Genomic DNA, 27,698 nt, shown 5'->3' on the forward strand with positions numbered 1-27,698 from the left:
AAAAAGTAACATCTTATGTACTGACTGAAAATTATAAATCCACCGAAATGCGTAAAAAAAGCCGAAATTATTGAAAACCATTGGAATTAGCTGATATTAAATTTAGTATGAAAAATACCTTGTACATGATATTTCGACAAGCATATATCAATAAGTACAATCGACGAAATTAATAATTATATTTGTAACTCTTTTTTTTTTTAAATTTTAAATTATAATTTTTTATATAACAAATAAAAATGATCATTATATAGATTTTTAATTTTATATTTAAATTTTGTGATATTTTAAGTAATTAATTTTTTAATTGAAAATTGAAATTTTTAAAAATCAGTTTCGATAATAAATCAAAATTTATTTCATGATCAACCAATTAACCTAACTAAATCCATTAACCCGGTTAAAACCGAATTTTGAATTCCTACCGATGGAAAGGTGAGTGATCTTACTTTGATCTGCTTGTGTTCGGGGAATTGGGGGGAAGAAAGGAGTTTTTTAGAGAAGGAGTGGAGGACGTGGAAGTGAAAAACCAGAAAGAGAAAAAGGAGGAAAACGATGCCGGATAATCTATCATCTTTTAGATCCATCAGTTAGCTACCCTAATTATTCTACTTCTTTGATTTGATTATCTACTTTGAAGTTTTAACTTCAGCCTGTTGGTTGATTTTGTCTGTTATTTGACGGCTTGGTTTTTCAACACGATGAATTAGTTTTGGAAGGCTTGAGGTTGCAACTAAATATTAGGATCACAAAATAGTAAGGATTGTGCTTCTGTTGGAGTCCTCCTGAATTTGATATGGCTCATCTCGTGGAAACCCAAGCATTTCTGGAGCGAGGGGTTTGATTCGGTTACATACAGGTATTTGGATTATTGGTTTTGGAGCACACCTTGACTTTGTTCGAATATAATTGCGGAATGGCAGGCAGTCTGTTCTGATATGTTACTAGCTTGGCAAGAGGGGTTTAGCGAGGTGATTTGATTATTTCAGCAGATAATATATCACCATTCATGCGCTTGATGGTTTAATTGGCTGCATTTGGGAGCTTAAAAAAAGAAATAGTTAATACTTGTTTCAACATGTCCTTGAGAAGGGAACTTTTGTGCCAACTCTTTAGCAAAAGAAGATTGATTTAGATGATGATTTTGAAATCCTATGTACTCCTCCATACTGGATTCATTTTTTAATATTTTTGTTACATAGGATGGACATAATCCATGTGGAATGAAAGAAAATTATTGTTCTAAATCAAGATTTTTATATCCTTTTAAAATCCACTTAATCACTAAACAAAAAAACTGAAGATGATTATTTTTAACTTTCACCAATGCAAGGGTGTACAAATTCCCCCTACTTTTAAAAATGTCTTAATATTTTGATTTCCCTTTGTAGCAGAAAAAAAATGTCTTAGTATTTTGATTTCCCTCTGTAACAAAAAAAAAAAAAAGGGGGGGGCAATACAAACATATGGTCGTGTCTAAAACATTTAATATGACCAGTCACGTGTGTTTATGTATAATTATTTACCCTTAGTAAGGACCAAAGAGATGAGAAACCTTAAAATGATGTTAGCAGCAGCTGAAAATGTTGCAGTCTGTAAGAAAAAAAAATTGAAATATCTTAAGGATAATGCAGTGGCCATACTAATTCTGGACAATGAAGCAGAGTCGAATTTTGATCCTAACAGCTTTGTTTTTACGTGGAGGATTATTTTTGGAGTTTCCATCAGTAGGGATGGTTTACTTTTGTTGCGATATACAAAATGGACCCGTTGAAAGAGTACCATCGCACTTTCATATCAAGATGTAAAAAAAAAAAAAAAATTATAACTTTACCAAGTAATCTCATTAATAGAAACATTAACTGCATTTTATACATCCTTGCTATTGTCTGGATTAGCATCATCGCAGTTTGTGCATAACATCAATGACATCCGCAATTTCCCATAAAAATTTCACTTGTGCCTCGAGCCTCCTCGGACCTCTGCTGCTAATACTATGACATCGCTATTGATATGCCTATAGGGAGCTTAGAGTTCAGTGTGAACAATATGATCTGCGGTAGGTTCAGCAAACTCGGAATTTTCTTTCTGATCGATGAGAATAAAGCTTTTGTCATGGGAACTTAGGCAGTCTGCTGAAGGATGCACGACCCCGTAGCCAAAGCCTTTGAGCTGAGTTGCAGTAGGTCTCCACTGTGCCATCCTTGTTCTCTAAGTTTATATGGCTTAGGACTAAATTGCTACAGGGAACAGTATCACTGCAGGCAAACTTCATTGCTTCCTTGCTTTCTGTTGTTCCACTAATGTTTCGGTACATAATCTGGCTTATTTGCACTGCTGATGTCTAAGAAATAAAAAAGAATATGAAATTCATGTGATCAGTGTTCTCATTGGGTGAGAGACTCCTGCAAGAATCATGGTTCTAATGTGATCAAAAGACAGATGGTGAGAAATTTAGATATGACAGAAAGGAACTTGGGTAATGCACCTGGTTTTGGCAGGTTGTTGGGGAATCACAGTAGAATTGATCTATAATGATGGGGTTAGCAACATCTTCCATCCTCACATTTTCAAAACGCACCCCACGAACATAACTGGAACCGCCCTTTATCAAAGAATCACAAGGAGATGCATGTTATTCCCAAAGAGATGAATTCGAAGTTGCTCTAAATGAAAATTATGTGTTGACATATTCAGAATAAAAAAAAATCATTAATAGAACCCACCACCCACCCTTTTCCCTCTTCCTCCCAAAAGAAGAAAATATCAGGCTTCATTTTTACTCAGAAACAGCATGCAAATGTTAAATGTGCTATAATCCTGTTTTTTCAGGTATGTTCACAACTGAAGCCCCAAATAGTCTTCGACTTTTTATTTTCAGCTTTCCTAATGCTGGCTAAATGTGTATTCTTATTGATACACGTGCTAGGTTTATGAGATATGTCATTACAATACCTGCCAAGTTTTAATCCTGACACCATTTGTAGTCTCAGTGAGGAATCCTGTATCCAAGACCACCTTTGTGACAATGCCTGTGGAGTTATCCTTCCCAAGGCTTCCGATGCTAAGTAGCCAAATTTTGCATTAAAGATAGAAAAATGAAGTAAAACATGTAACAATCAGTTTACACTGTAGGAAATGCTATGGTCAACAAAGCACCAAGTGTCTCACTTGAGAAGATCAGAAACAATCTGTTGAATTATTTTATATAATCTAACTGGAAGTTTGGAACACACCTGACTCCATGTCCTGGTCCACAATATATTCTCTTCATCTTGATAGCAGATGAAGCATTAACGATTGAGATGCAATCATCCCCTGAATTTCATATGCACATTCACCACGCATAGTTAACCAGTCAATGTGCACACATGTAATAGTTTGTAGTAACATTTCTAAGAGGTATTCTTTCAGCTTCATTTATGGTGTTCTTATTGTTTGCAGAACAAAACAAATGCAAGGAAAGACTAAAGACAAGGTTTAAGTACCTGTTCCTATTTTGCAGTCTTGAAGAACAACATTAGTTGACCCAGTAATGTGGACTCCATCGGTGTTTGGACTGTCTCCCGGACATGAGACTCGTACTTCAGATACCTGAACAGATTCAGACTTGGAGATGACAAAATTCATCTGCTGACTGTTCTGAATTGTAAGGCCTTTAACCTTAACAGATGAGCTTGATTCTATAGTCAGTGCCTGCAACAAACTCATATGTTAAAAATCTAATTGGAGATACATTTGGTAGTTCACATGCATAATTTTGGCATGCTGCTTATTGAAAGCATGACTAGTATAATTGCGGAGAAAGATCCCCACTGTTGGTGCCCCCACCCCCCCCCCCCCCCCCCCCGGCAAGGCTGCCAAAGGAAAAGCAAATAGAGGAAAAAAATATGTTACATTCTATTTGTTTGACTTGTAACTGGAGCATGAAAGAATTTGTATAGAGCACCCTAAGGTATTACATTTGACTTGTTCTTTTTGCAAGAAGATGCCCACCATTTGCTGCCAGAGCCATCAATAACTCCATTTCCTTGGAACACCACTCCCCGCAGCTTAGAAAAATCAAGCCAGAGTCGCGGAAGATTTGGGTCCCAGTTCTTAGGTTCATCTGGTGCTACTATTATTCCATCAATCTGTATAATAACAATAAAGTTTATGATATAATAGAAAATAGAAAATAGAAAAAATTACAACAACTGAAATTAAAATTAATATCAACATGTAATTAATATTTGCAATCATTTAATCTGTAACATAGATATAGATAACTTAGATATTATTTTCATATGCGATCAAGTTAATCTACTTTGATATTACCTGAACAACCAACCTATCTGCACAAGGTCCCTTAAACTTCATAGCATTAACCAAATAATGGCGTTCAGGAGGAACCAAGAAAACTGATTTTGGAGTAGAGCACGCCGTGTCCCATGCTTTTCTAAAAGCATGATGATAAAAGTATTGCAGAAAGACAAACAGTAATACACAAAAAGTTTAAATTTCCATATCAGATTGAATGCTTAAGTTATTCAAAAACAATATTCACAGCAAACTATTTTCTAAATCCTTGAGAGATGCCATATGTCAGAACCCCCATGGAAACAGAGACTGCCAATTACTGCCTAGAAGAGTCTTAATCAGTAGAGCTTGTAATTTCAATCTATTTTAAAAGAACCATGAAAGTAATTTGCAAGGGAGTCAAAAAATTAAAAAAATAAAAAAACTCCAGCACATACCCAGGTGTCGTCAGAAACTCCATCTCCAACTGCACCAAAGCTATCCACATTGACAAGAACCGTGCCACCACGTTCATTTGTCCAAGATGGGATCTCATATAGTTCTGCATCTTCTTCTTCTATGTCCAGGTCTTCAAGCTCTCCAATTATGCTAAAGATGTCCCCTGCAACTCCATACGCTGCTATCAGCAAAGCAGGGAAGGAAACGAGGAACAATTTATTCATGATTTGTTGTTTTTTGTCTGTTTGGAAGATTGATTGAATTGTATAAATCCAATAAGACATTGGTTTAGTTTACATGTGAAGATTAATGCTGGAAATGAATGGTTTTGTAGGCTATCTGGCTTGGCTTAAAATAGATGAAGGTGCTACATTTTCTACACGCCCCACACTTGAAGTACAAGGGAAAATTTATTTTTAAGTTCTTTGCTTTACTCTTCAACCAGTAGGGAAAATTCATCAGTTAAACGTTCATGGATTCTGTCTAATCTCTGTCTCTCACTCCCACTCTCACTCTCATGGAAATGGATAAATAAATCAGCAAAGGAAATTGTGTTTTATATATATAAATACACACATACATGCACACACACAACTGAATTCAGTTTATAAAATGAAAAATCACCATGCATGCATACATGCATGGATAACACGTAGCAAGAAATAGGCAATAAATACCTAAATAAGAAAGCGAAACAGGGGGCAAAAGGTCCTTTTCCTGTTTCAAGCCAAGGACTTCAAACTAAAGTAACTGCTCTTTAGAAGATTTAAGCAGAAGATGCAGATTCACAACCAGGTTCCAGTTTCATGGAAATAAAGCTGAAACAGAAGAGCAAGCACTGTTCCAAAGTTCTCTGTTGGATGACTATGCCTGTAAAATTTCATCAGTATAAGAAATGAATGTTAACTGTAAGTCTTGACCTCAATTAAACTGTGACCAATCTCTCTCATCACTTTTCTTGCCATAGCAATCTCTCTTATTTGCAATGAGGCTTCAAATTCCCCAACTTCAGAATAAAAATTTGACACCTGCAAATAAATGGCAAAATCCTCCTGCCCAAGCTCCATCAAAACTTTTGCCGCTCTTTTTCCCACCATTTCATTCTTTTGGAGCCTACAACTCCGCAACAATGAACTCCACATTACAGAATCTCCCCCTCCTGGTACCTGTTGCAGCAACTTCTCAGCTTCATCCAGCAGACCTGCACGGCCTAAAAGATCTACCATACATGAAAAATGCTGCTGTTCTGGGCAAATACCATAAAAAGATTTCATCAAGTTAAACACAAACTTCCCTTCTTCAACCAACCCTGCATGGTTGCACCCACTTAAAACACATAAGAATGTCACTTTATCAGGGATCAGGCCCTTCTGGATCATTGCTTCCAACAGGCTGACACCTTCTCTCCCCATCCCGTTTCGGGCATATCCATTTATCATAGATGCGAAGCAGAAGACATTTGGTGAAGTAAGTGTCTCAAAAACCTGGCAAGAGAGTTCAAAATGCCCACATCTTGAATACCCATCAATAAGAGAACATGAAACTGCAATATCAGATTCATGACCGTATTTTATAGTACAACAGTGCAACAGTCTGCAGCTGTCCAAACTTGCCCAACTAGACACCGATAACGCTTTCAGAGTTGTGGAGAGAGTAACCTCATCAATCCCAATTCCTTCGTCAACCATCAAACCAAACATCTCAAACACATCTTCAGTGATACCACAGTACAACAAAGAGGTCATTAATGAGTTACAACACTCCATAGTTCTCTTACAAGCACTCTCATATACAGACCGAGAGTTTTCAAGGTCACCACATTTTCCATACATATCAATTAAAGCTGACTGAATATGAACACTTACTGAATCGAAACCTATTTTCATAACAAAACAGTGAATTTGCCTCCCAAATAGAATATCCCCTCTTCTACTAGATAAATTCAAGAACGCCAAAAAAGAACGAATGGAAGGGTTTTTCCCCCAGAAATGCATCCTACTAAATAATTCAACAGCATCACACAACAAATTATTCTCTGCATATACAGAAATGACTGAATTCCATGATATCACATCTTCAACTGGAATTAACGTAAATGCTTTCCTAGCATTAATGAAATTTCCACAAGCAGAATAAAAGTCTACCAAAGCATTGGCAACAAAAACATTGCATTCCACCCATCCAGCCTTGATCACATGGCAATGCAACTGCTTTCCTTCATTAACAAACCTCCCATTACAACAAGCACGAATCAAATAACAAAAACTAAGTCCATTGGGCTTGATTCCCTCCCATTCCATTTGGTCGTGCAACCCAAATAATTTCTCTATTTTACCAAGCTCCAAAAACCCATTTAACATCAAGTTCCATACAGCTAAATTCCGCTCAGACAATTGATCAAACAACTTCAAAGCCACCTCATCAAGTCCCATATTCAGATAAAAATTCACAAGTGAGCTTCCAACAAACAAATTCAATCCAAACCCAAGTGAAATCACCCTGCAATGAACTTGAATTCCTTCTCTATAAAATCTTCCACTCCCACAAACTGTAATCACAGAAGAAAATGTAGGACCAGTTTCTTTGATTCCTTGTGAAACCATTTCCCTATAAAGATACAGAGCTTGCTTTGGATTCCCATATCGACCGTGCCCAGAAATTAGCAAGTTATATGTGATGCTATCTCTCGTAGAAATTTGGTTGAAAAGGTTTTGCGCATCGTTTAAACGCCCGGATTTGATTAATTCATTAACTGTTTCGTTTTTGTAGTAAATACGCAGATGAGGGTTTCTATCAGAGTACGGTGTAAAGGCCTTGTAATTTGGTGGTACTGACATTGTCGATGTACGGATAAAGGACAAAAATCTAGTTTCCCGCCATTGGTGCTGCAGCATTTTGATCAAGTTGCCATCCGACAGAGAAAATCTATAATAGGACTGAGGTCCTTACTTTAGGACAAAACTTAGTTGAGGATAAAACTTACATTTATTTAAGGAAAATTTCTGAAAATTTTTTTAAAAATAATTTAACAAATATTTTAATAAATAATTCAAATAAATAATTGACAGAGTTTAGAAATAATAGTATGTAAAAAATTATTTAAAAAATTATTTATAATTCAAGTTTGATGATACTTATTCAATAATAAAAATTCTATCATTATTTTTATTAAAAATATTTATTTAAAAATATATATCAAAATTTATTAAAATTTTTTTAAAATTTACACATTTAATCTATTTAACAAAATATTTTAATTTATCAATTTTAATTTTTTATTTTAATTTTTATTTAATCATTTTTTTGTAAAAAACTTGACAAATTTTACTTAAGGAACTTCATCCAAGTCTTTCTCCTTACTTTAAGCTAGGTTTGGTATAATGGAAATAAGTCACCTTCTATCTAATTTAATTGGGTACAATTGTAAGTTTAAACATAGCAATCGTGCGACTTTAGACAGAGATTACCATTCAATATACCTAAATCAACCTTTTCCAGTTGTGCTTAGCATTTATGTTGGAACTCAACTAGCCTTCTATTAGTTTTAGGAGAAAGCTAAAAAGGAAAGAGTAGAAAAGAGAGAGTTAAGACAAGACCACTTTATTTACTTGATGACCATGTATAATTGCTCTTTTAACACAATGTCCTTATGTGTTTTCTATAATGGCTCTCAATGCCTAAGTCTCTAATGTTTCCTTTATACCAAATGAAGGGGAGTTCCTCCCTTTATTATTGAGCCCCTTGACATATATGGCTAATAAGAGTCCATGTGTATGGCCATTACAGGCCTTATAAACAATTTCAGGCTCGTAAACTCAAGTTTGTTTGGCTAAGCACTTTTTAGAATCCTGATACATATAGGCTCCGTACTAAGTCTCAAGTTTGGAAAGGTCCAGGCACCCTAGCTGAGTGTACGTGTCACGGGTCGAAACTTAAGCTTCGAACTCGTGCGGTTTCGGGACCCGGACATTTATCTTTCCGACGTCTCAGATCAGCCTGATCGTCACGGTTCACACATTTGTGAGGTATTGTCTGCTCTGGCCCCTTTGATCTCACGGTTTTGTCCTACGAAAGGCGCCTCACAAGACGGAGATGGTGTGAACCCTTTTATACCCCAGTGACCTTTCTATTATGTTCGATGTGAGATTCAGGACTCTTCCTTAGGTCCGTGACATTTTCCCGCACCCAACCTTGTGACGCCCTCGTCACGGAGGCTGGCCACCCTGCCTACCTCCCTCGAGGTGCTTGGCGTGGATCGAACGGTATAGGGCTGGCTCTGATACCACTTGTCACCGTGAGGCCAGGGGGGCCAGAGCGGACAATACCTCACAAGGGTGTGAATCGTGGCGGTCAGGCTGATCTGGGAGGCCGGAAGGGTGAATACCCGGGTCCCGGAGCCGCGCGGATTCGGAGCTTAAGTCTCGACCCGTGACAATACCTCACGATTTTGTCCTACGAAAGGCGCCTTACAAGGCGGAGATGGTGTGAACCCTTTTATACCCCAGTGACCTTCCTATTATGTTCGATGTGAGATTCAAGACTCTTCCTTAGGTCCGTGACACACGCGCCTAGCGGCTTCCAAATCCTTCTTTGCTTGCAGTTGGGGTCTTGTAGAGTCTTCCTCATCTGGGTGCTACAGTGCCCGCTCCTAGGCCTTTGGGAATCTTCTGTGCCTGCGCACCTGACCTGTTTCCAGGCTGCTCTAAACCCTTCTGTGCCCGCCCACACCACATTTTTGGGGCGTTCTAGAGCTTTCCAACAGGCAGTCTTCATACCTAGCACCTGGTAGCTCATCCTGGGGTATACTTTCGAACCTTGACCTAGGCCCTGGCTCGCATCCTTAGGTCTCATATGTGCCTTAGCATCGATCTCGATCTTTTTGGTTCTTTGCCTGCACCCACTCAAGCAAGTTCTGTCATACGACCTATTTGGGCTTGCACTTGTGCACGAGATGTGACATTCTCCTTCACTCGTTCTAGCAATGCCCTTGTTGCTAGGGGGATGCCAACTCCTTACCACATGCGCACATTGGATCGATGTCCCACTCTCGTCTCGATGGTCCTTGGCACTACATCATGATTGTCCCTTTCTCTTGCTTCAATGCCGACGCGTCCTTGGTAAAACTGACTTATTAAAGTGTACATCACTTCTGCGTATGACATGCCCATTACTCTTTCTCTTAAAAGTCACCCAATACGCACTCTGATGGGAGGGGTTTGGTTGATTCTTTTTGCTTGACTAGTGGTTTTTCGCAGCCACACTCTTATCTCCCTAATCGGGAACCTGAGAGCTCCATTTCACTTGGCTCAACCGGATGGCATTGAACCTCAACACTCTAGTGGAGTCTTCAAGGTGCTGATTGCTTCCGCTATTCTCACCATTAACTTCTCATAAGTCCTTATAATGGCTATAAGCTTCTTCCATTGCGGGTATTCCTTGGGCTTATGCAGTCTCGAACACAAGAAGCAGCTAAAGGTTATGTCGAGACAATCATGAGATCTATTTTCCTGTATGGCCCCGTAAAAATGTTCTAGCTCCAGCCTTTCCTAGGTTTCCAAGTGAAGAACCATCAATATTAAGTTCGTGCCAACCTCGTGGGGGGTTCCATTAAACTCTAATGAAGGTAGGGAATGACATTTTCTTGGTTTTTCCACAATTGCTTGGAATTCTTTTGCTCACTCAATGGCTCTTGGGACCATCCTTGCAACTTCAAATTTTCCTTCAAAAGATCAGTTTGTTTTTAGCTGTCCATATTTCCCATAAAAAGAAGGTGAACATGATTTTCTACGGTAATCTATGATTATCTAAGACATGGTTGGAGGTGGCATTATGCTGCAGCCACTCGTCCAAAAAGAATAATTAGTAAGAAGTCCTTAGGGTGGTGTCCTAGCTAAGGCCCACTAGTGTAGAACAGTTGGGCATTCAACGAAAAGGTGAACCAAGGTTTCCTCCCTTGCTAGGCAAAATGAGCATCCATTCTGTATCTCCATGCCTCGTTTTCTATGGAACACCCTGGTTGGCAGGATATGGTGCATGCATTCCCATAGAAAAAACTGAAGCTTAAGGTATATATTGAGTTTCCAGATCCATAATCACCTTCCTTTTTCCATGGATGAAACTGGAGATTATCAAGGGAGTCGAGTTTATAGGCACTATTCAAAGACAACTCCCCTGTGTGCTCGTAGTTCCAGCATAAAGTATCCGCACCATTTTGTCTTAGGGAAAACGGGATGCTTTTGATGATGCTAAGAATTTCCTTTGGGAATTGGAAAGAAATGTGAGGTTGTCCAGCAATTTTTCCAACTTGCATAACATCATTGATGGTGAGTGCCTCTTCACCCTTCTTAAAGAGTCCTTCAATCAATGATCTAATACCCTCCTGCCCAGTCTAGTTATCGAACAAGAAAGTGGTCTTAGCTCCATCATGCATAACCCACCTCATCCCTTTCTCCAGAAGCTATTTGCATTTACTCATAGACCTCCATACCACTAAAGTGGCAGAGTTCTTAGGGTTTCTTTTAAATAGGAATTTGCTGGTGAGCACCCTTACCCAAAGGTCACTTTGGTGATGGATCATTCTTAAACACAATTTGGCAAGGAGAGCTTGATTTTGGGGTTGGTTAGGAGAAGGGTGGTCTGGGGTTTATTGTATTTTATCTTGGATATGATGATTTTATGCTTTGGTTTTATAGTGTTGATTTTAAAATTAGGTTTAGAGGTGTTGATTTTAAGATTGGGAGTGTCGGTTGTGAAAAGAATATATATGTGACCATCCTTATTTCGACTAACCTTATCCTTAAAATGTAGAAAAATCATGAAATCATGCATGATTTTCTCAAATTGTGTATGAAAAATCCCTAATATATCTGTTATCATTCTTGTTTCAACCAGTCTTATCCTTAAAAATGCACATAAATCATGAAATTGTGTATGATTTTCTCAAATCATGTATGAAATCCCTAATATGTCTGATATCATTCCCATTTCAACCAACCATTAATTTTTGCAAACTTTAAAATTATTAGTACAATAACTAATATTGTAACTAACTAAAAACTAGTAATAAAAATTTAAATAAAGAAAAAAAAACTGGGTGTTATTACAAGGAAAACTTTGGATCATCATATAATAATTGCAACCTTAAGTTATGACAAACTGATGTAACTATTAACAATAACTTAAAACACAAAAATACGTGCAGTAACCAACTATGTGGAATTTCAAATACTCAAATTTGAAAACCTCCCTACTTTCTGGAAATGCCATGTTAATATTTAAACAAAGTAAAATAAAAAAAAAGGCTTAATTTAGAACGCCTTTAAATGATAAAAGAAAAAGGAAAACAAACATTTTGGAATACAAATGACTAGTTAGGCATATTTGAAACAAGTTATAAGAACATATATCAATTCTCATTTTAAAGTTCTTATTATTGCTTTTATTAGATATAGCAAAGACATATTTAATGTAAGTTGGATATAGATCAAGCATCTAAAACACTTAGCCAGAAACTCAAAGATAAATTCATGGTTTTAGAGAAGCTATCTATGAATCATTTATTGGTAAAACCCCGGTTGAACAAGCATTTATGCAATTTTGGAGAATGAATGATTATCATAGTGAAGAAATACCAACTGTTGAAGATGTTAGCCACTTAGAAAGGTAGTTAATTGATCAAAGTTGAGATATTATTCGGCATTGATATCTCACTTTTTTTTTTTACTTAATAAGTGCATTTTGTTTTGGTATTATTTTGACCATAATTTGTTTAGGTTGCGAAAAATAGTTTAGTTATCGTAGAAACTTATGTATGTTGTTATTTGATGAGGTTGGAACCTTTGTTATTTTAGGAAGTTATGTATGTTGTTATGGAAAATAGTTTATTATATGATATCCAAACTCTTTATTGTTGTGTTACATGTCACTTTTACATAACAAAATTAACTTGGTCTTTTTATGTTATTAGTTTACAAAATGGAAAGTTATTAATTAACTTAATCTTTTTATGTTATTAGTTTACAAAATGGAAAGATATTTCTAAAAACAAATTCTAATGATGTATTAGTTTTCTTATACGTTGTTATATTATTATATTTTCTTCTATTAGTATATTATGTTAACATCTAGACGGAGGGTGAATAATTTCAAAGAGTAGGAAAGGGAAGCAAAAGATCCACTCATCAGTGAACCCCTACTGAAGATGCTATTTTAATTAACTGCTACATGGAGCTCGTCAACCAAGGAGGTTGAAGTAAAGACAATGGCACCTTCAAGGCAGGTTATTTGCAGTAGCTAGAAAAATGGATGGCTGAACGGATCTCAGGTTGCCAAGGGCATTCGACATATCAACTCTAAAATGAGGTTATTGAAGTCCCAATACCGAGAAATGGCTGAGATGTTAAGTCATGCAATCTCTAGTTTTGGGTGGGATGACATCAACAAATGTGTGACATGTGACACTGATGTTTGGAGTGGATGGGTTAAGGTAATCCTAGTTATTATTGAAATTAATTCATGTAATTATTAATTGATGTTTAAAGGAATGTCTTTTTATGTTTTTATGTTATATATGCATTTCAAATGCAAACTAATCAAAGCTACTGCAAGACTTAGAAACAAGCCATTCTTTCATATTGAAAAATTAGCCATTATCTTTGTGAAGGATAGGGCTACTGGAAAAGGAGCAAGATCACCTTCTGATGCTGTCGAGAATATAAAAATAGAGGATTCGATAATTACAATAGCAAAAGCTGTTGAAACTGCATTCAATGCTCTCAACTTTGATAATGATGAACTTAATATGGACAACATCCAAGAGTCCATGTTCTGCACTCAAACAACTAATACTGAATCATTCACTGAAACTAGAAGGCATGCAATGCCAAGTTAGTTTGATGTAGCCCCAAAAAGATCCAAGACCAAGAAATGTAAGGGATTAGTCGCTGACAATGCTCATGATGCATTTTTACCAACATGGAGAAGCTTGGTGAGATTTGTGAAAGTTCTAAGGAAGAGATTGGTAAATTGGCCAGCTGTTTTCAATCCATGGCTAATGATGCTACTAGGAAAATGAAAGTGTATGATGTAATATTGGATTGGGAATTGAAGATTTGACTGATGAAGACCTTGTTAGAGTTGGCTTCATTATCTCTAGTGATAGTGGAAAAAGTAATTAACTCTTTTTAATTCCCAATTATATGAAGAAGATTTATGTTAAGGCTTTATTTTGCGGCTCTATTTAAAGCAAATAATTTGCTGAAATTAGGATTTTATCATCGAAAACTTAGGATTTTATCCTACTTGATTTATTGAATTTAGAACTATTATTATTATTATTATTATTATTATTATTATTATTATTATCTGGATAACTTTGGATTTTATCATGCCATTATGGATTGTAAGACATATTATGATTGATTATAATGTGTATTCGGTATCAAAACAATTGTCCTGATGGTATTTTGAATCATCTATTTGGTATTGCTGCTAGGAGTATTAGGTTTGAAAAATATTGTTGTTGCTGCATCTTGATAGAACACTTGCTGTTGTTGCTTTGTTTGGTATCTTGATAGAACACATTGTGTTCAAAAAAAGGCTATTGCGTTGCTTGGCATTGGTTTGAAAAGATTGTGTTATTACTATTATTGTAGGATGTTAAAAGCGTGTTAATTCTGATTGATAGAACCATCCATTTGTAGAAAAAATTATAAGAAAATGGCTGATAATGTTTAATATTTTGGTTATCTCATACATGTGGCTAGATTTGGAATGAGGACAGGGCCGACAAGGTATTTATAGATATTCTCCTACAGGTTTGAGTGTAACGCTAGTATAGAGTAATTGTGAGATATGAGCTCTTAAATCATTTTTTTAACAAGATCTTAATTAAATTTTTTTTTCATATGAAGGAATTAAGCAAACTAATCGTGGTTTAAGTTGGAGAGCTGATTATTAATTTCCTTCAGATTTTTTGCAAGTTGAACCTGCAGAAACAAGGTCACATGATAAAGGTAATGAACTTTTCCAAATTTCTCATTTATCTGGTCATTGGTAATTGATCTCTTATCAGAGTTGGTTTGAAAAGATTGTGTTGTTGCCGTTGTTGCATAATGTTTAAGGTGTATTAGCTTTTATTTATGGAATCATCCATTTGTAGGAAAAATTATAAGGAAATGGATGGTAATGTTTAATATTTCAGTAAAAGGACAGGATATTATATTCAAAATTATTATTATTGAATTATCATTTTAATATAAATATTATAATATGAATACTATTGTTTTGGATAAATAATTTGATTTGATGCATAAGGACAATTTGGAAAATTTACATTACAGTTCTAATAATGTGCTAATTTACCAAACACTGTAATGTTATATTTCCTACATTTTAATCAGCACTTTATCATATATACCAGACGATATAATATTATTTTTTTAGTATTTTAATTTTTTATTATTATTTTTTCTGCATTTACATTCCGTATAATTTAATTGATGATAAAGTGTCAAATACTAACTAATTACATTGTAATGGTTTTTTTGCATTTAGTTTGATGGTTTTTTTTTTTAAGAATCAAAATAAATAATCTGTTTCATTCTCCACAAAATTCTTGCATTCAAGATTGATAACATATAAAAAATCACATGATTATATAATCCGACATCAAGGAAAAGTCAGGGTATATCACGATGTTTCTAATCTAGGATCACTGAGTATTATCATCAAAGTTGATCGAATCTTATCCATTGAACCAACAGTCTTCGATGTCAATGTCCTTCAGCTATTTATTTAGGTACACGACAGTTTGTTGAATTTCTAAGCCGATTGTGGGTTATTGAAGGATGAAAAGAAAAATTTTATATGCCAAGAATTTTTATCCAATTTGATTTGATAGGGGTAATTTTATTTAAATAAAATTAAAATTAAAGGTAGATCAAATATTTATACAAAAAAAAAAAAAAGGAATTGGATTGACAATGAATTTTAAAACATTTTGGTCTATCCATTTTGATATATATATTATTTATTTAATTTTATATTAATAAAATTATTAATAATATTTTAAATTAAAATTATTAAATTGATTTTAAATACGATAGAAATTGAATGCAAATTATATATATATAAGTATTAAAATTATATACAAATAATAATAATTATATATCACATCCAATCAAAATCAAATATAATTTTTTAAAAATTAAGTGAAGTCGGGGGAAATTCGCCTGATCACCCGTTGCCATGTTAATGGGAAATGCAATAGGAGATAATTTGTCCCCATTTCACTTTGAATATAATATAGTCGGAATAGATTGCAACTTTACCTTGTAAGAATTCAGACCAGGCCGATAGATAATCTTGAGGGTCTTGTTCTTTGCTTGGAGTAAACTTCTAAAAAATCGCTCCATCAAACGACCGACCCAATAACAAGCGTCAAGAAGAAACGTCAACTTGCCGATTATTCATGGGAAAAGATTTTTTTCATTATTTAAAAATCAGTGAAACTTTTAGCTATTTAGTCTAAAAAATGAATAATTCACCTTTTAGTAAATTTATGATTAAAATTTAATAATTTTAAACAAAATATAAAAATAAATAAATAAGTAATACAATTCATGAAACCCACTTTTTAAAATTATCATTACGTAAAGACATAAATTGTCAGTATTTTTGTATTAGGAATACATGAATTAATAAATTTAATTACTTAAAACCCTCTTAAGAAATATAATTCATGAAAGAAATACAAGGGTGAAAAAATGGCGAAGGAGAAAGGCTGGTGGGGAGTAAAAGGAAATTTAAAGTCTCATCCGTTGTGTCACTAAAGGTAGGATAAAAGAGAATAGTTTACAAAAATATAGCACAATCGTTTCCCTCACAGAAAGCAAGCATTGTTCGGGTTGTAAATTGAGGCATGCACACACCAGCAGACAGAAATAATAATGTGAATAAACGATACAAATCACTTAATGTTAGCAGGCTGAAACAAAGGCCTCCATAAGGGAAGCTAAAAATTGCATCTGTGTCTCTTCATTAATTCTCGAGAAGAGGGGAACATGAACAAATAGAGATTTGAGACCCTTCTGTTCTGCAAACCTCAGAGAGTGATAATAGACATAATTGCATACGAAACGGCCTGCATCATTGGATATTGTCACATCATAGCCCTTGTTCTTTAAAAACTTGAGGATCGCTTCAATGGAACAAGTTGTCTTCAAGAACCAAAAGATTTACTATGTTAAACACGGTTCTCTTTTATCAGATGAAAGGGGAAATGGGGAAGAGGCAGCTCTCTTACCGGGTCACAGTAGCCATGAGATAGGTTTCTTTGATATAGCGGTGTATAAAACATAACAAAAGTAAATAATATATAGTGAAAGATCACAGAGTACCTCTCTTTTACGGGAAGTTTCTCCATCCTCTGCGACAATTGGGAGTTGCTGGAGACATCAAAGGGAAATTTAAATACAACAGACTTCATGACAAAAAAAAGAAGGGAAAATAAAAAGACTCGGTGTGTAAAAGTTAAAGGATAGAACAAGAAAGAACATTTGTGAAGATTAAAAGAAGAAGTGCATCCACCTGAGGTTGCCACCCTAGCTCATCCGGACAACAGAAAGTGGCTTCATTTACAGCCTGCTGTTCAAGGGCAAATTCCTCTGCTCCACTGTTAACCCCCAAGTGAAGCTAAAGAAACAATAAAATTGAGGTCTATTAGATCAACAAACGTCATTCCTGAAAACACTTGACACTATCAATAGCATCATGTACTTGTGCATATATTCTCTATAAATATCTTTCCCCAGCTAGAGTTCACTGGATGGTCAATATGGATGATCTAAAACCATTTAATTAACTGCAACGGGCACTCAAAGCAAAATAAAATGGAAAAATGAGGAAAAATAAGATGAAAAGGATGATCAAATATCAATGAGATGATTAAAATATTTCCTTTACACACTAGGAAACAAGTTATGCATTTTTTTAAAAAAAATTCATAGGCTGCGTGTAAACTTTCTATTTGAAATGTTCAGGTCATCTTTACAATTATTTTAAAGAAGGCATATTATTTAAGACCCCTTTGGTTACCATATTAAACTGACAACCGACAAGTTGCCAAACAACTATACACCATTGAAATTGGCAACGACAGGAGGTAGGATTAGTTCACTTTTAAATGTGAATTTCTGAAAAGTTTCAATTTCTAAACAGGAAAATCAGTAAGACTTGAATGACTTTAAAGTTGTACGTAAAGCTGCATAACAGAGACATATAAAGGGGCATAATAGAAACTGACCCATATAACTTGTTCATTCTTCGTGTCAATTCCTGAGATGCCTGATTCCAAGACGTTGTAAAGCACGGAAAGAGCACCATTGCCTGCAGTCTCAAGAACAGTGCAACTCCCAAGAGTAACACCAGCAGGCAACAACCCCTTCCTTTGAACAAAACTCATCAGGTTATTAACTATAGTTTCTGTTGGATTTTCAGAAACCCCTTGAAACTTCTTAAATCCAGTTACGTGAATAGTTACAGCCTTTGGTCCTTCCGAACCCATCTCCTTGTCTTGGATACGGACGCAATTCCCAAATTTCAGTGAACGCTACTACTAATGCCTGTCTATTCACCACGCCCCTACAAGAAAAACAAAAGAAAAGCACAATCAGAAACTCATCCTGAAACAACAGCAAAATCTTCCATCAAGAGTAACACTTTTAGGAGGGAAGGTAACATTTTTATCAGGGAAGTGGAAAAAACCAACAACGAATAACAAGAAAATGTTCACGCACATTTCCAGCATTGGCCCCATTATAGAAAGTCTTGAAAGAAATTATAAGAATATGGTCCTAAAGTATACAACTCGAACGGCTAAACAAGAAAACCAAACCCCATGTTGTCAAATGCTATAAGACGAGAATCCAAGACCTTTTGGTCAAATAGAACGACAGAATAATCGATTCCGATTTCATTTAAGGGAAAGTAGTCTGATGCTTGCTGTGTAGTTCACTTGAAGAATGTTCAATTCAAACCAGGACTTGAAAGGAGCAATAACATTCTTGCTCTTCATCACAATATGTCTCCAAAAGTTATGTGAAAAGAAAAAAAAAGAAAAGCACCAGTGCAAAAATGAAGCTAAATAACAAAAACAAAACGAAACTTCATTAGTTTAATCAGATAAAGTTGACCGGAACAAGAAACGTGCACATAGCCAAAACAAACATAAAAGAATTGACAAGTCAAAGACTGAAAGAAAGAAAAAAGAACAAAATCTTTCCTTCCAAAACAAAAACCAGAACCAGATTGAATCAACAAAAGCATGTCGTTGGAAAGCAACATAACTGAAACAATCAAACAACAGTACAACACAAAAATCCCAGAATAGATTATAAAGAGTTGGGTTTTTATATTACTATCAGAAGACCAAAAACTGTAGAAGTTGAAAGCAGTCTAACATACAAAAACCTGAGACAGGGAAGGTTCGAAAATTACCTGGTAATAAAAAAGATTTTTGCCACAGCGACAATTATTCACTTGAATGAAACTGTCTCGGCTGTTCGATTAATCCGCAGCTGCAAAAAACAAATGATCGTATTTGATTAACTTCTTACGTAAGTGCCACGGTTTCCTAAGATTTGAAGTTAGAACAAACCTGGAAACGTACGCAACTCAGAGAAGTGTTCTTCGATGAGAAACATCATCGGTCAACTCTTTATGCTTTTTTGTGTTTTTTTCAAGTGACCGGCGTGCTATGTTATTGAGCACGTGGCAGTCAATTATTGATTTAATTATGGCGTAAGATTTGGCCGCCTTACGGATGAACCCATCTAATGGCCGCCGGATTACGCCATCAGATTTGTAAGATAACGGTGTTAATATTGTATCGAATAATATTTTAATTAAAAAAATATAATATGTATATTAATATTTGTTATTTTGATATATTATTTCAAAATTTTAATTTAATATAAATATATTTATAAATATATATTTATATATTATAATATTATTAATAATTTATAAAATAAATATATAATATTTTCAAAAAATTAAATAAATAAGTTTAAAAGTATAAAAAATAATATTATAAATTTTTTATGATATTTTTAAATACTTAATCTAATAATATAATATTTAAATAAATATTTTTATGTAAATATTAAGATAAAAATAAAGAAATAATAAAATTAACTTTAATTTCATGATTGATAAACTTTAAAAAAGAAATACAATTACTTTTTAAAAAAAAATTAAAATACTTATGTACTTTAATTTGAAAAAATAAAGTATAAAAGAAAACAAGTTATAATAGAAAATAGAAAAATTCCATTTTCAAATGTTATTTTATCAATTAATTGTATTTTTATTAAGTTAAAAACAATCAAATAATAAAAGATAACTTAAATTACAAAACATATTTTACATTCATGTATCGGTTAAAACAAGTTAATCTATCAAAATTCATTGAAACTAGCCGAAATCAACAAAAACAACCAATATTATTTGGCATCAAATTCGATACAAAAAATCATTCTTAGATATATTATATTTTGGTACAATTGAAACATATGAATCGATACGATCGATACTAAAACAAAATTAACAACTATGCTATCAGCCCTTAGGATCATATGTACATAGATCTTTGTTTTTCTTTGTTTTTATTATTTTTCTAATTTATATGTAAAAAGTTTTTAGAATTTTATTAAAAAAAATTAAAGATGACAATTGACCTATACTTTTGAGGGATTATATCTTTTATAGTTATTATAATTAATTAATTATAATTTAATATTAAAAAAGTCCATAAAAATTATGTAAATCTCTTTCTTACAATTATTGTAGTGTAATTAACTAATTATAATTTAATATTATCAAAAGTCTATAAAAATATGTAAAACTCACATTTTTCAATAGTAAACTCCTAATAATTTTTTATTGTAATTAGCTAATTATAGTATTATAATAAAAACAATTACAAATGAAATGTTCCATCATTTTGTCATGTTTCACCTTTATGACATAACTTTTAATCAAGTTCATATTATTTTTATTATAATGTATAAATCCGTAGACTTATAGTTAGACGCAATAAGATAAGTTGTTACCAATCTTAAGGTATGATTGGTCACCTAATAAATTTATCATTTTAAGAAAATCTTAAGTTTGACTAAAGGTTCCTAAATAATATGTTCTAACTTTTTGAATAAAACTAGTTTCAGGAGTTCGATTTTATATAAAGAAGGTTATAGCACTCCTACAATATTCATCCTAAAAGAAGGTACAATTTGATTTTAAATTATCCTAAACATCTATAATTCTAATGGTCTTAAATTTAATATTGAAAATAACTTTTAAGATTCTCCATTAATCTAGTAGAATTCCTAAAAATACTTTCTAATCTTATGAGTATTCAAGAATCTTATTTATTTCCTTGAAGAGGCTTCATTGTCAGAAAACTTAATTACTTGTTAAATTTTTATTTTATTAAAAATATATCTAATTCTTCCATCATTTTGATCAAAATTAGAAAGATTTTTTCACCTATAAATTTTTTAGATAATCATTTATTTGCGATTATTAAGAATTTTATCTTCATAATTTATTTTTTTATTTATACAAGTTTCATTTATAAATTTTTCACTATTTGGACCTAATTTAGAAAAAACTTTTCACTTGAAAATCTCATAGAAGTTCATCAATTTGTGATACTTTTTTAGACTTTATCTTTGAATAATTATTAAATATTTTCACACAAATGTGCACGCTACATTTTTACTTTTTATTTGAAAAAGAAGACAATTACTCTTATTGAAATTTCATTTAAATTATTTCATCATTTGAGTTAAATTTTAAAAAAAAATTACCTAGATTTCTTTGAAAATTTATCATTTGAAATTTTAAGAATCTCATCATTAAATAATTTTTAATTCATTCCCAAAATTTATTAAATTTAATTAGATTTTTTATTTTTAAAATTGAAAATAAATATTAACTATTCTTATTAAAATTTTATCTAAATTTTTCTTCCATTTAAGTCAAATTTCAAAAAAAATTTCTCACTTAGAATTTTTCTAGAAATTAGCTATTTATAATTTCTAAATATTTTATCATAAGATAATTATTACTTTTAAATTATTAACCATTGTTTTCAAATCATAAAATATATCCTTAATCTAAATTTAACAAAATAAAGTAAGTAAAAATAGATAAATAAATGCTAAAACTAAAAACAAAATAAAAAATAAAATAAAATACAATACCAGAATTTGGGTTAAAATCCTAGTCAACAATCAGTTTAAGCTAAATTTTTTGAACTTGGTTTGATCACAAGTGGAATTAAGCCTTAAATTGCTTTTCAAATGGGCTTAGCCCTAACTACTACCTGGATTGGGTCTGGAACAGGTTATAATTAAGGTGAGAAACAATGGTTCAAAGTCGGTTCTATCTTTCTTCTTATTTAAAAAATATTTTTGACAATTTTTTTCCCCATAAAATGGCCTGTCTTACATCATATTATGAACCTAGCATAAAATTTGGTTATCTCCCCTTTTTGTTTCAAACAGTGTCTCCCTCTATGTATAGCCCCAAAAGATTAACAAGCAGAACTCTAGCTATCGACCAGATCGTCGTTTACCAGCACTATTTAGGTCACGAGCACCTTTATCTTCAACTACTTTTTGTTTGGTGATTTTTTTTTGTTTCAATAACCAACAAAGACTAGAAAATCCATCGCCCAGAAAGCATTTGTCAAACTTTCCTTTTGCTGTCCTAAGTCACCAATCACTGCTAGTTGCTGGCTACCAATTTTCCTTTTTCTTTTTTCTCATTCTTTTCTCTATGAACTATAAGAAGTCCTTCAAAAATCTCACACTTGAGACCCTTGATTTGATTGCATTTTTGTTTGAAAGCTGTTGATTTGCAAATGGTGTTTGCTTTCTATGTAGTTATGGTTGTATCTTGTGTGTTGTGGTTATGAATTTTCTAGGTTCAATGGGTTGGAACCGAATGGCTCGAGATGGGTGATTTAGGTAGTGGGTAGTTGTCCTAGGTGAATATGGGTTTTGCATTTCAGATTGTGTTGCCACTATTAATTGCCAAATTGTGCAATTGGTTCTATTATGAGATTTGGTTGAAGCTGAGTTTTTGTCAATTTTGTTACTTTTGGGTTTTTTATTGGTGAGTGTATATGCTCTATTAGTGTTGAAGAGGTTGGGTTAGCAATAGGAATGGAGGCAAACTCATGATGGTTTAAGGATACTGGTGAACCTAAGACTTGTTCTCTGGTTGAATCTTGCTTCTTTCTTCTTTGCTTCTCGCTACTATGTTTTTGCTAATTTTTGTGTGATTTTGCACTTGTGTTCTGTGTTTTTCTTTTTTTGCTTATATTGTTTGTTTGCCTCTATTTTGCTCTTAATACTACCACATTTTTCTTTATGTGTGCTTGCATGCCTTTTATAATGTCGTTTCCTCACTCGAATAGACTTTCACCTATGATTAAAATCTTCAAATCTTGTTTATCTTTTCACCAAATTGAAACTAAATAAAAATCATTTCCATTCAAATTGAAGTATCATACGGGGATAGTAGTTCAATTTAACCTTAACACTGGTCAATCTTCTAACCAATTACAATTTTTTTTTTATTAAAAAGATAAATAAAATAAATTTTAAACACCTGGTGACTACAATTTATATTAAATTTTTTTAATAAATATTAGATAATTACATAATCAAATAAATAAATCAATCAACAAACTAAAAATAATTAGATAAATTTAACATAAAATTGAAATAAATCCACGCATCATAAAATTTGAACATAAAAATCTCATGATTTTAGTTTTTCTTTATCACTAAACTAAGATCTCATTAGCTTGTTTAGATAAGATTTAAGTTATTGATTTCTTTTTAAAAAATAAATTTGTTTACTACAATGTTAAATATCACATAAAAAGTTAAAAGTTTAGATAATATAACATGGTAAGTAACATATATGTGATTGTTATGAGCATTTAGTGGTCAAAAGGGTATAATGGCTTTTTTTTTTCATGTTAGAAACCTTTAGTAAACAATCAAGGATAATTTTGACATTTGTACTGATCTGACATGTTAGATCGGTCTGATATACTCAGTGCCATATAAGCTCGACACTATCCTTATTATCTCCTAATGGTCTTTTATTGCTTATTTATAAATATGGAGGTTCAAACACCATTAAGGTAATTTCATCATATTCCTAATTCTCTTTATTACTCTCCTTCCAACCTCACTCATTCTGACTTAGGCGTCGAAGTGTAAACTTGAGAACACTCTCTACTTTTATTTCTAACCATCATTTTCTTCTGTCTTTCTAAGACTACCTTGAGATTGGAGCTTGACACAAATATTTGGCACGCCAGGTAGAGGCCTCTTTTTCCACTTATTAGTTAACCATGAAATAATGCCATCTAAGAAGAGAACCTTAAAAGAATGAGAGATAGCCATCTCGATTGGGATAAAAACACATAATAATCAACACTTAGAACATAATAGTCAACACTCATAATAACCTTCCCCACCATAAACAGGCCCAACCATTGAATAATTTTAGGCATTGATCGAGCAGATCTAAGCTTCTAAATAAATGTTGCAAACTATAATCCTACCGCAAGCTTTGAAAGTGCTCTACCTAATTACCCCTAGCCGATGAGTTGTAGTAAGACAGCCAAGTTACAAAAAAATGGAAGCCTTTTTGGCTTAAAAAAAAAAAAGAGTATAACACACTCGTTTGCCATTACCCTAACATAACTTGACACATTCCACAATCCAAAAATTCAAACAGATAAACCCTAAACCCTAACCAAACAAGGACTAGGAGGCTCAGATGCAAGCCATGGAGAAAGAATTCAAAACAAAAGTAGTGGTATTCAAGGATGAGCTTGGAGACTTCACTTTTTACTGAAGAAATTGACAAAGTCATACCTCTAAAAAGATTTAAAATACTGACCTTGGAAACCTATGATGGTACTTTTGACCCTTTCGATCATTTGAAACTTTAGAGGACTAACATGATGATGCAGGGTACAGACAAAGCTTTAATGTGTAAAGGCCTAGCTACCACTTTGAAAGGCATAGTTCGATCCTAATACAACAGCCTAGAACTGAGGTCAATTATAACGTTCAAAAAGCTTAATCACTCATTCCTGTCCTAATTTATGAGTAGTCAATGAGCAAAAAAGATAACTCTGAGTTTGATGTCGATCCACCAAGGTCGCAATGAATTTTTAAGGAGCTATGTCACATGTTTTAACACAAAAGCTTTATAGGTTAAAGACCTTAAGCAAACAGTTGTTGTAGCTATCCTGACAAATGGACTTAACGATAAAGAATACCACATGAAGTTAATCCTGTCACTAGAATCACCAAAGACTTTGGCTGACATCCTACTGATAGTTGAGAAATATATAAATACTGAAGCTACAATAAGAAACAATTGAGGTGAGATAGGCTTATCCCCTTCCTTGGTAGCTAAGGTGAGTGTGGCTCATCTTTTTTTCTCAATTGTAAAAAAAATAATGATTTTTACGATCTTTTCTCAAGAGAGAGAGGGCATAGGGCTAAAAGCTCTAGTGGAGAAAGAGCTACATTGCACTGAATACTTTTCGAGAGAGGATTTTGATACAAATCGAGAGAAATATCGACCTCAAATGGTCGAAGTCATTAAGACATATCATAAAAAGGGATTCAATCAAAAGATATGACTTTTATAGGGATGTAGGCCGTAACACTGAAGATTGCATTGACCTAAAAAATAAGATCAAAGCCCTGATAAGAAAAAGTTAGTTGAGAAGATTTGTAGAGCAACGAAGACAAAGCTAACCTAGAATAGATTATAAACAATACTATAGAGAGCCCACTTACAACAGAGAAAGAAGGCTAAAAAATAGAAGAAATAAAGTTCGAAGAGATGAGTTGAGGTTAAAAGAGGTTTGAATTGATAATAACAGGTCGATTGTCGAAGTGATTAATGTGATCACTGAAGGCAGCTCTACCTTTGCCAAAAGAAAGTTCAATCTAGGTATGGTTATGGCTATAGGCATCTCAACAGAAAAAAAAAAGACTAGAAAAATAAATCGATCTTATTCAGCTTAAAAGACTTGGAAGGAATCCAACACCCACATGATGATGCTATAGTGATCATAGTTGTAATATACAACTATGTAGTAAAAAAAATCTTGTTTGATGATGAGAGCTCGACCGACGTCATATACTATAGCACTATAAAAAAAAATAAAAATTAATAAAGATCAGTTGTAGTCGATCATCATAACACTAGTGAGATTTAAGAATGAACAAGTACTGGTGAAGGAAACCATCAAGTTATTGATTTCTTTAGGAATAGAACCAAAGACTATCACCTCGGTCATAGAATTTATGATTGTGAATGTCTCATCAGCCTATAATATGATATTTGGTCAACCTAACCAATATGTTATGCAGCTTATAGGCTCAGATTCTCATCTGAGAGTAAAATTCTTAACACCTAACGGGCTTGAACAGGATAGGGAAATCGGTACATAGCATGATAGTGTTACATTGCAATAATGAAAGAGAGGACTGAAAAACAAATTGGTAGTTCAACCAAAACAAAATGCATTGAGAAAAGGTAAACTTCAGAAATAAAAAAGATACATAAAACTATAAGGCAAAACACATAACATAAGATCAATCTAGTAGAAGCATGCTTTTAAGCTATTTTGAGCTTTTAAACTCAAACAAAAAGAAATCTTTTGTTCTATTATTTGAATTTTTTGAAGTAACTCTAAAAATGACTAAGCTTTTAAGTCAGTGTGAACAACTATATGTCATTTGGACCGAGCTAATACACCAACCAAAACATAGCATGAAATGAAAAATACATATTAATTTCACTATATACATATTTAGCAAGTTATTAATAACATATTGATCATCACGTCGGGATCTATTTTCATAGAAAATGGTCTCAACCGAATTAAATAAAAAAAGATAATTGATCAAAGATCAAATTTGGATAAAAACTGACCTGAGTTGGTAGAAGATTTCGTAGCCATACCATTTTCGGATGGCATCTTTAAAAAATATATACAAATTGAAACTAAACTTCAATACAAGGGTCAATAAATTCAACTTTTGAAAGACAATGCTAACTTGTTCACCTAACACCATCTGATATGCTTAAAATTGATACTTAAGTGATGGTCCATAGATTGCATACTAATCTTGAGGTAAAATCAATTCGATAAAAGAAGAGAACTTTTACCTCAAAAAAATAAAAGGCCATTGAGAAAGAAATCGATAGATTATTGCAAGTAAGTTTTATCAGGAAGGTCTACTACCTTAAATTGATAACCAACGTGATCATGATAAAAAAGCACGGTGAAAAATGAAGGATGTGCATTGACTTTATCAATCTAAATAAAGCATACCCAGAAGATAACTTTCTTTTCCTAGCATAGATTGGCTGGTAGACGATAATGCCAAGCATGGCCTTTTTAGTTTTATGAATATCTATTCTGATTACAACCAAGTCAAAATGTTAAAAGACGATGAGGAAAATATGACTTTTATTACCAAGAATGGCTTTTACTATTACAAGGTGATGCCTTTCAGATTAAAGAATGCAGGGGTAACTTACCAAAAATTGATAAACAAGATATTTAAAAATCAGATCGATCATAACATAAAAGTATATGTGGACGACATGATAGTCAAAAGCAAAAACTTAATCGAGCACTTGAAAGACTTTAGAAAGACCTTTAATACTTTGAAAAAGTATAATATGAGGCTTAACCTAAGTAAATGTGCTTTTGGAGTCATATCGAGTAAGTTTCTCGATTACATGATTAATAAGAGAATGATAGAAGTAAACCCAGAAAAGGTCCAGGTTATTTTAAACATGAAAGCACCAATCTCAATAAAAAAAGTACAAAGGTT

General features: G+C 33.3%; 2 protein-coding genes and 1 pseudogene across 4 annotated transcripts; all 3 read right to left on the reverse strand.

Moving 5' to 3' along the window:
- Positions 1–1,736: 1,736 nt before the first annotated feature.
- Positions 1,737–5,167, reverse strand: LOC111288403 (putative polygalacturonase At1g80170; annotated as a pseudogene). The gene is made up of 8 exons (XR_016341708.1): positions 4,741–5,167; positions 4,318–4,450; positions 3,963–4,133; positions 3,489–3,696; positions 3,237–3,318; positions 2,956–3,064; positions 2,489–2,605; positions 1,737–2,344 (listed from the first exon to the last, which is right to left on the reverse strand). The product of XR_016341708.1 is annotated as a putative polygalacturonase At1g80170 (transcript).
- Positions 5,168–5,272: 105 nt separating this feature from the next.
- Positions 5,273–7,750, reverse strand: LOC111288402 (pentatricopeptide repeat-containing protein At1g74600, chloroplastic-like). Its single transcript, XM_022879283.2, has one exon. It carries the CDS (start codon positions 7,629–7,631, stop codon positions 5,640–5,642), a length of 1,992 nt encoding a protein of 663 aa, XP_022735018.2. The 5' UTR covers positions 7,632–7,750; the 3' UTR covers positions 5,273–5,639.
- Positions 7,751–16,530: 8,780 nt separating this feature from the next.
- Positions 16,531–19,587, reverse strand: LOC111288995 (uncharacterized). Of its 2 annotated transcripts, XM_022879892.2 has the most exons (6): positions 19,394–19,587; positions 19,234–19,313; positions 18,041–18,378; positions 17,326–17,430; positions 17,136–17,183; positions 16,531–16,955 (listed from the first exon to the last, which is right to left on the reverse strand). In XM_022879892.2, the coding sequence occupies exons 3-6, from the start codon at positions 18,299–18,301 to the stop codon at positions 16,716–16,718; spliced, it is 654 nt and encodes a 217-aa protein (XP_022735627.2). In that variant the 5' UTR covers positions 18,302–18,378; positions 19,234–19,313; positions 19,394–19,587; the 3' UTR covers positions 16,531–16,715. The 2 variants fall into 2 exon arrangements, with proteins under 2 accessions (XP_022735627.2, XP_089616037.1); XM_089759911.1 differs by lacking the exon at positions 19,394–19,587 and having other exon boundaries at positions 19,234–19,374.
- Positions 19,588–27,698: the final 8,111 nt, after the last annotated feature.

Source organism: Durio zibethinus, chromosome 4 (genome assembly GCF_047325235.1).
Source record: "Durio zibethinus cultivar Kanyao isolate XHJ-2024 chromosome 4, ASM4732523v1, whole genome shotgun sequence".
NCBI classification, from domain to species: Eukaryota; Viridiplantae; Streptophyta; class Magnoliopsida; order Malvales; family Malvaceae; genus Durio; species Durio zibethinus.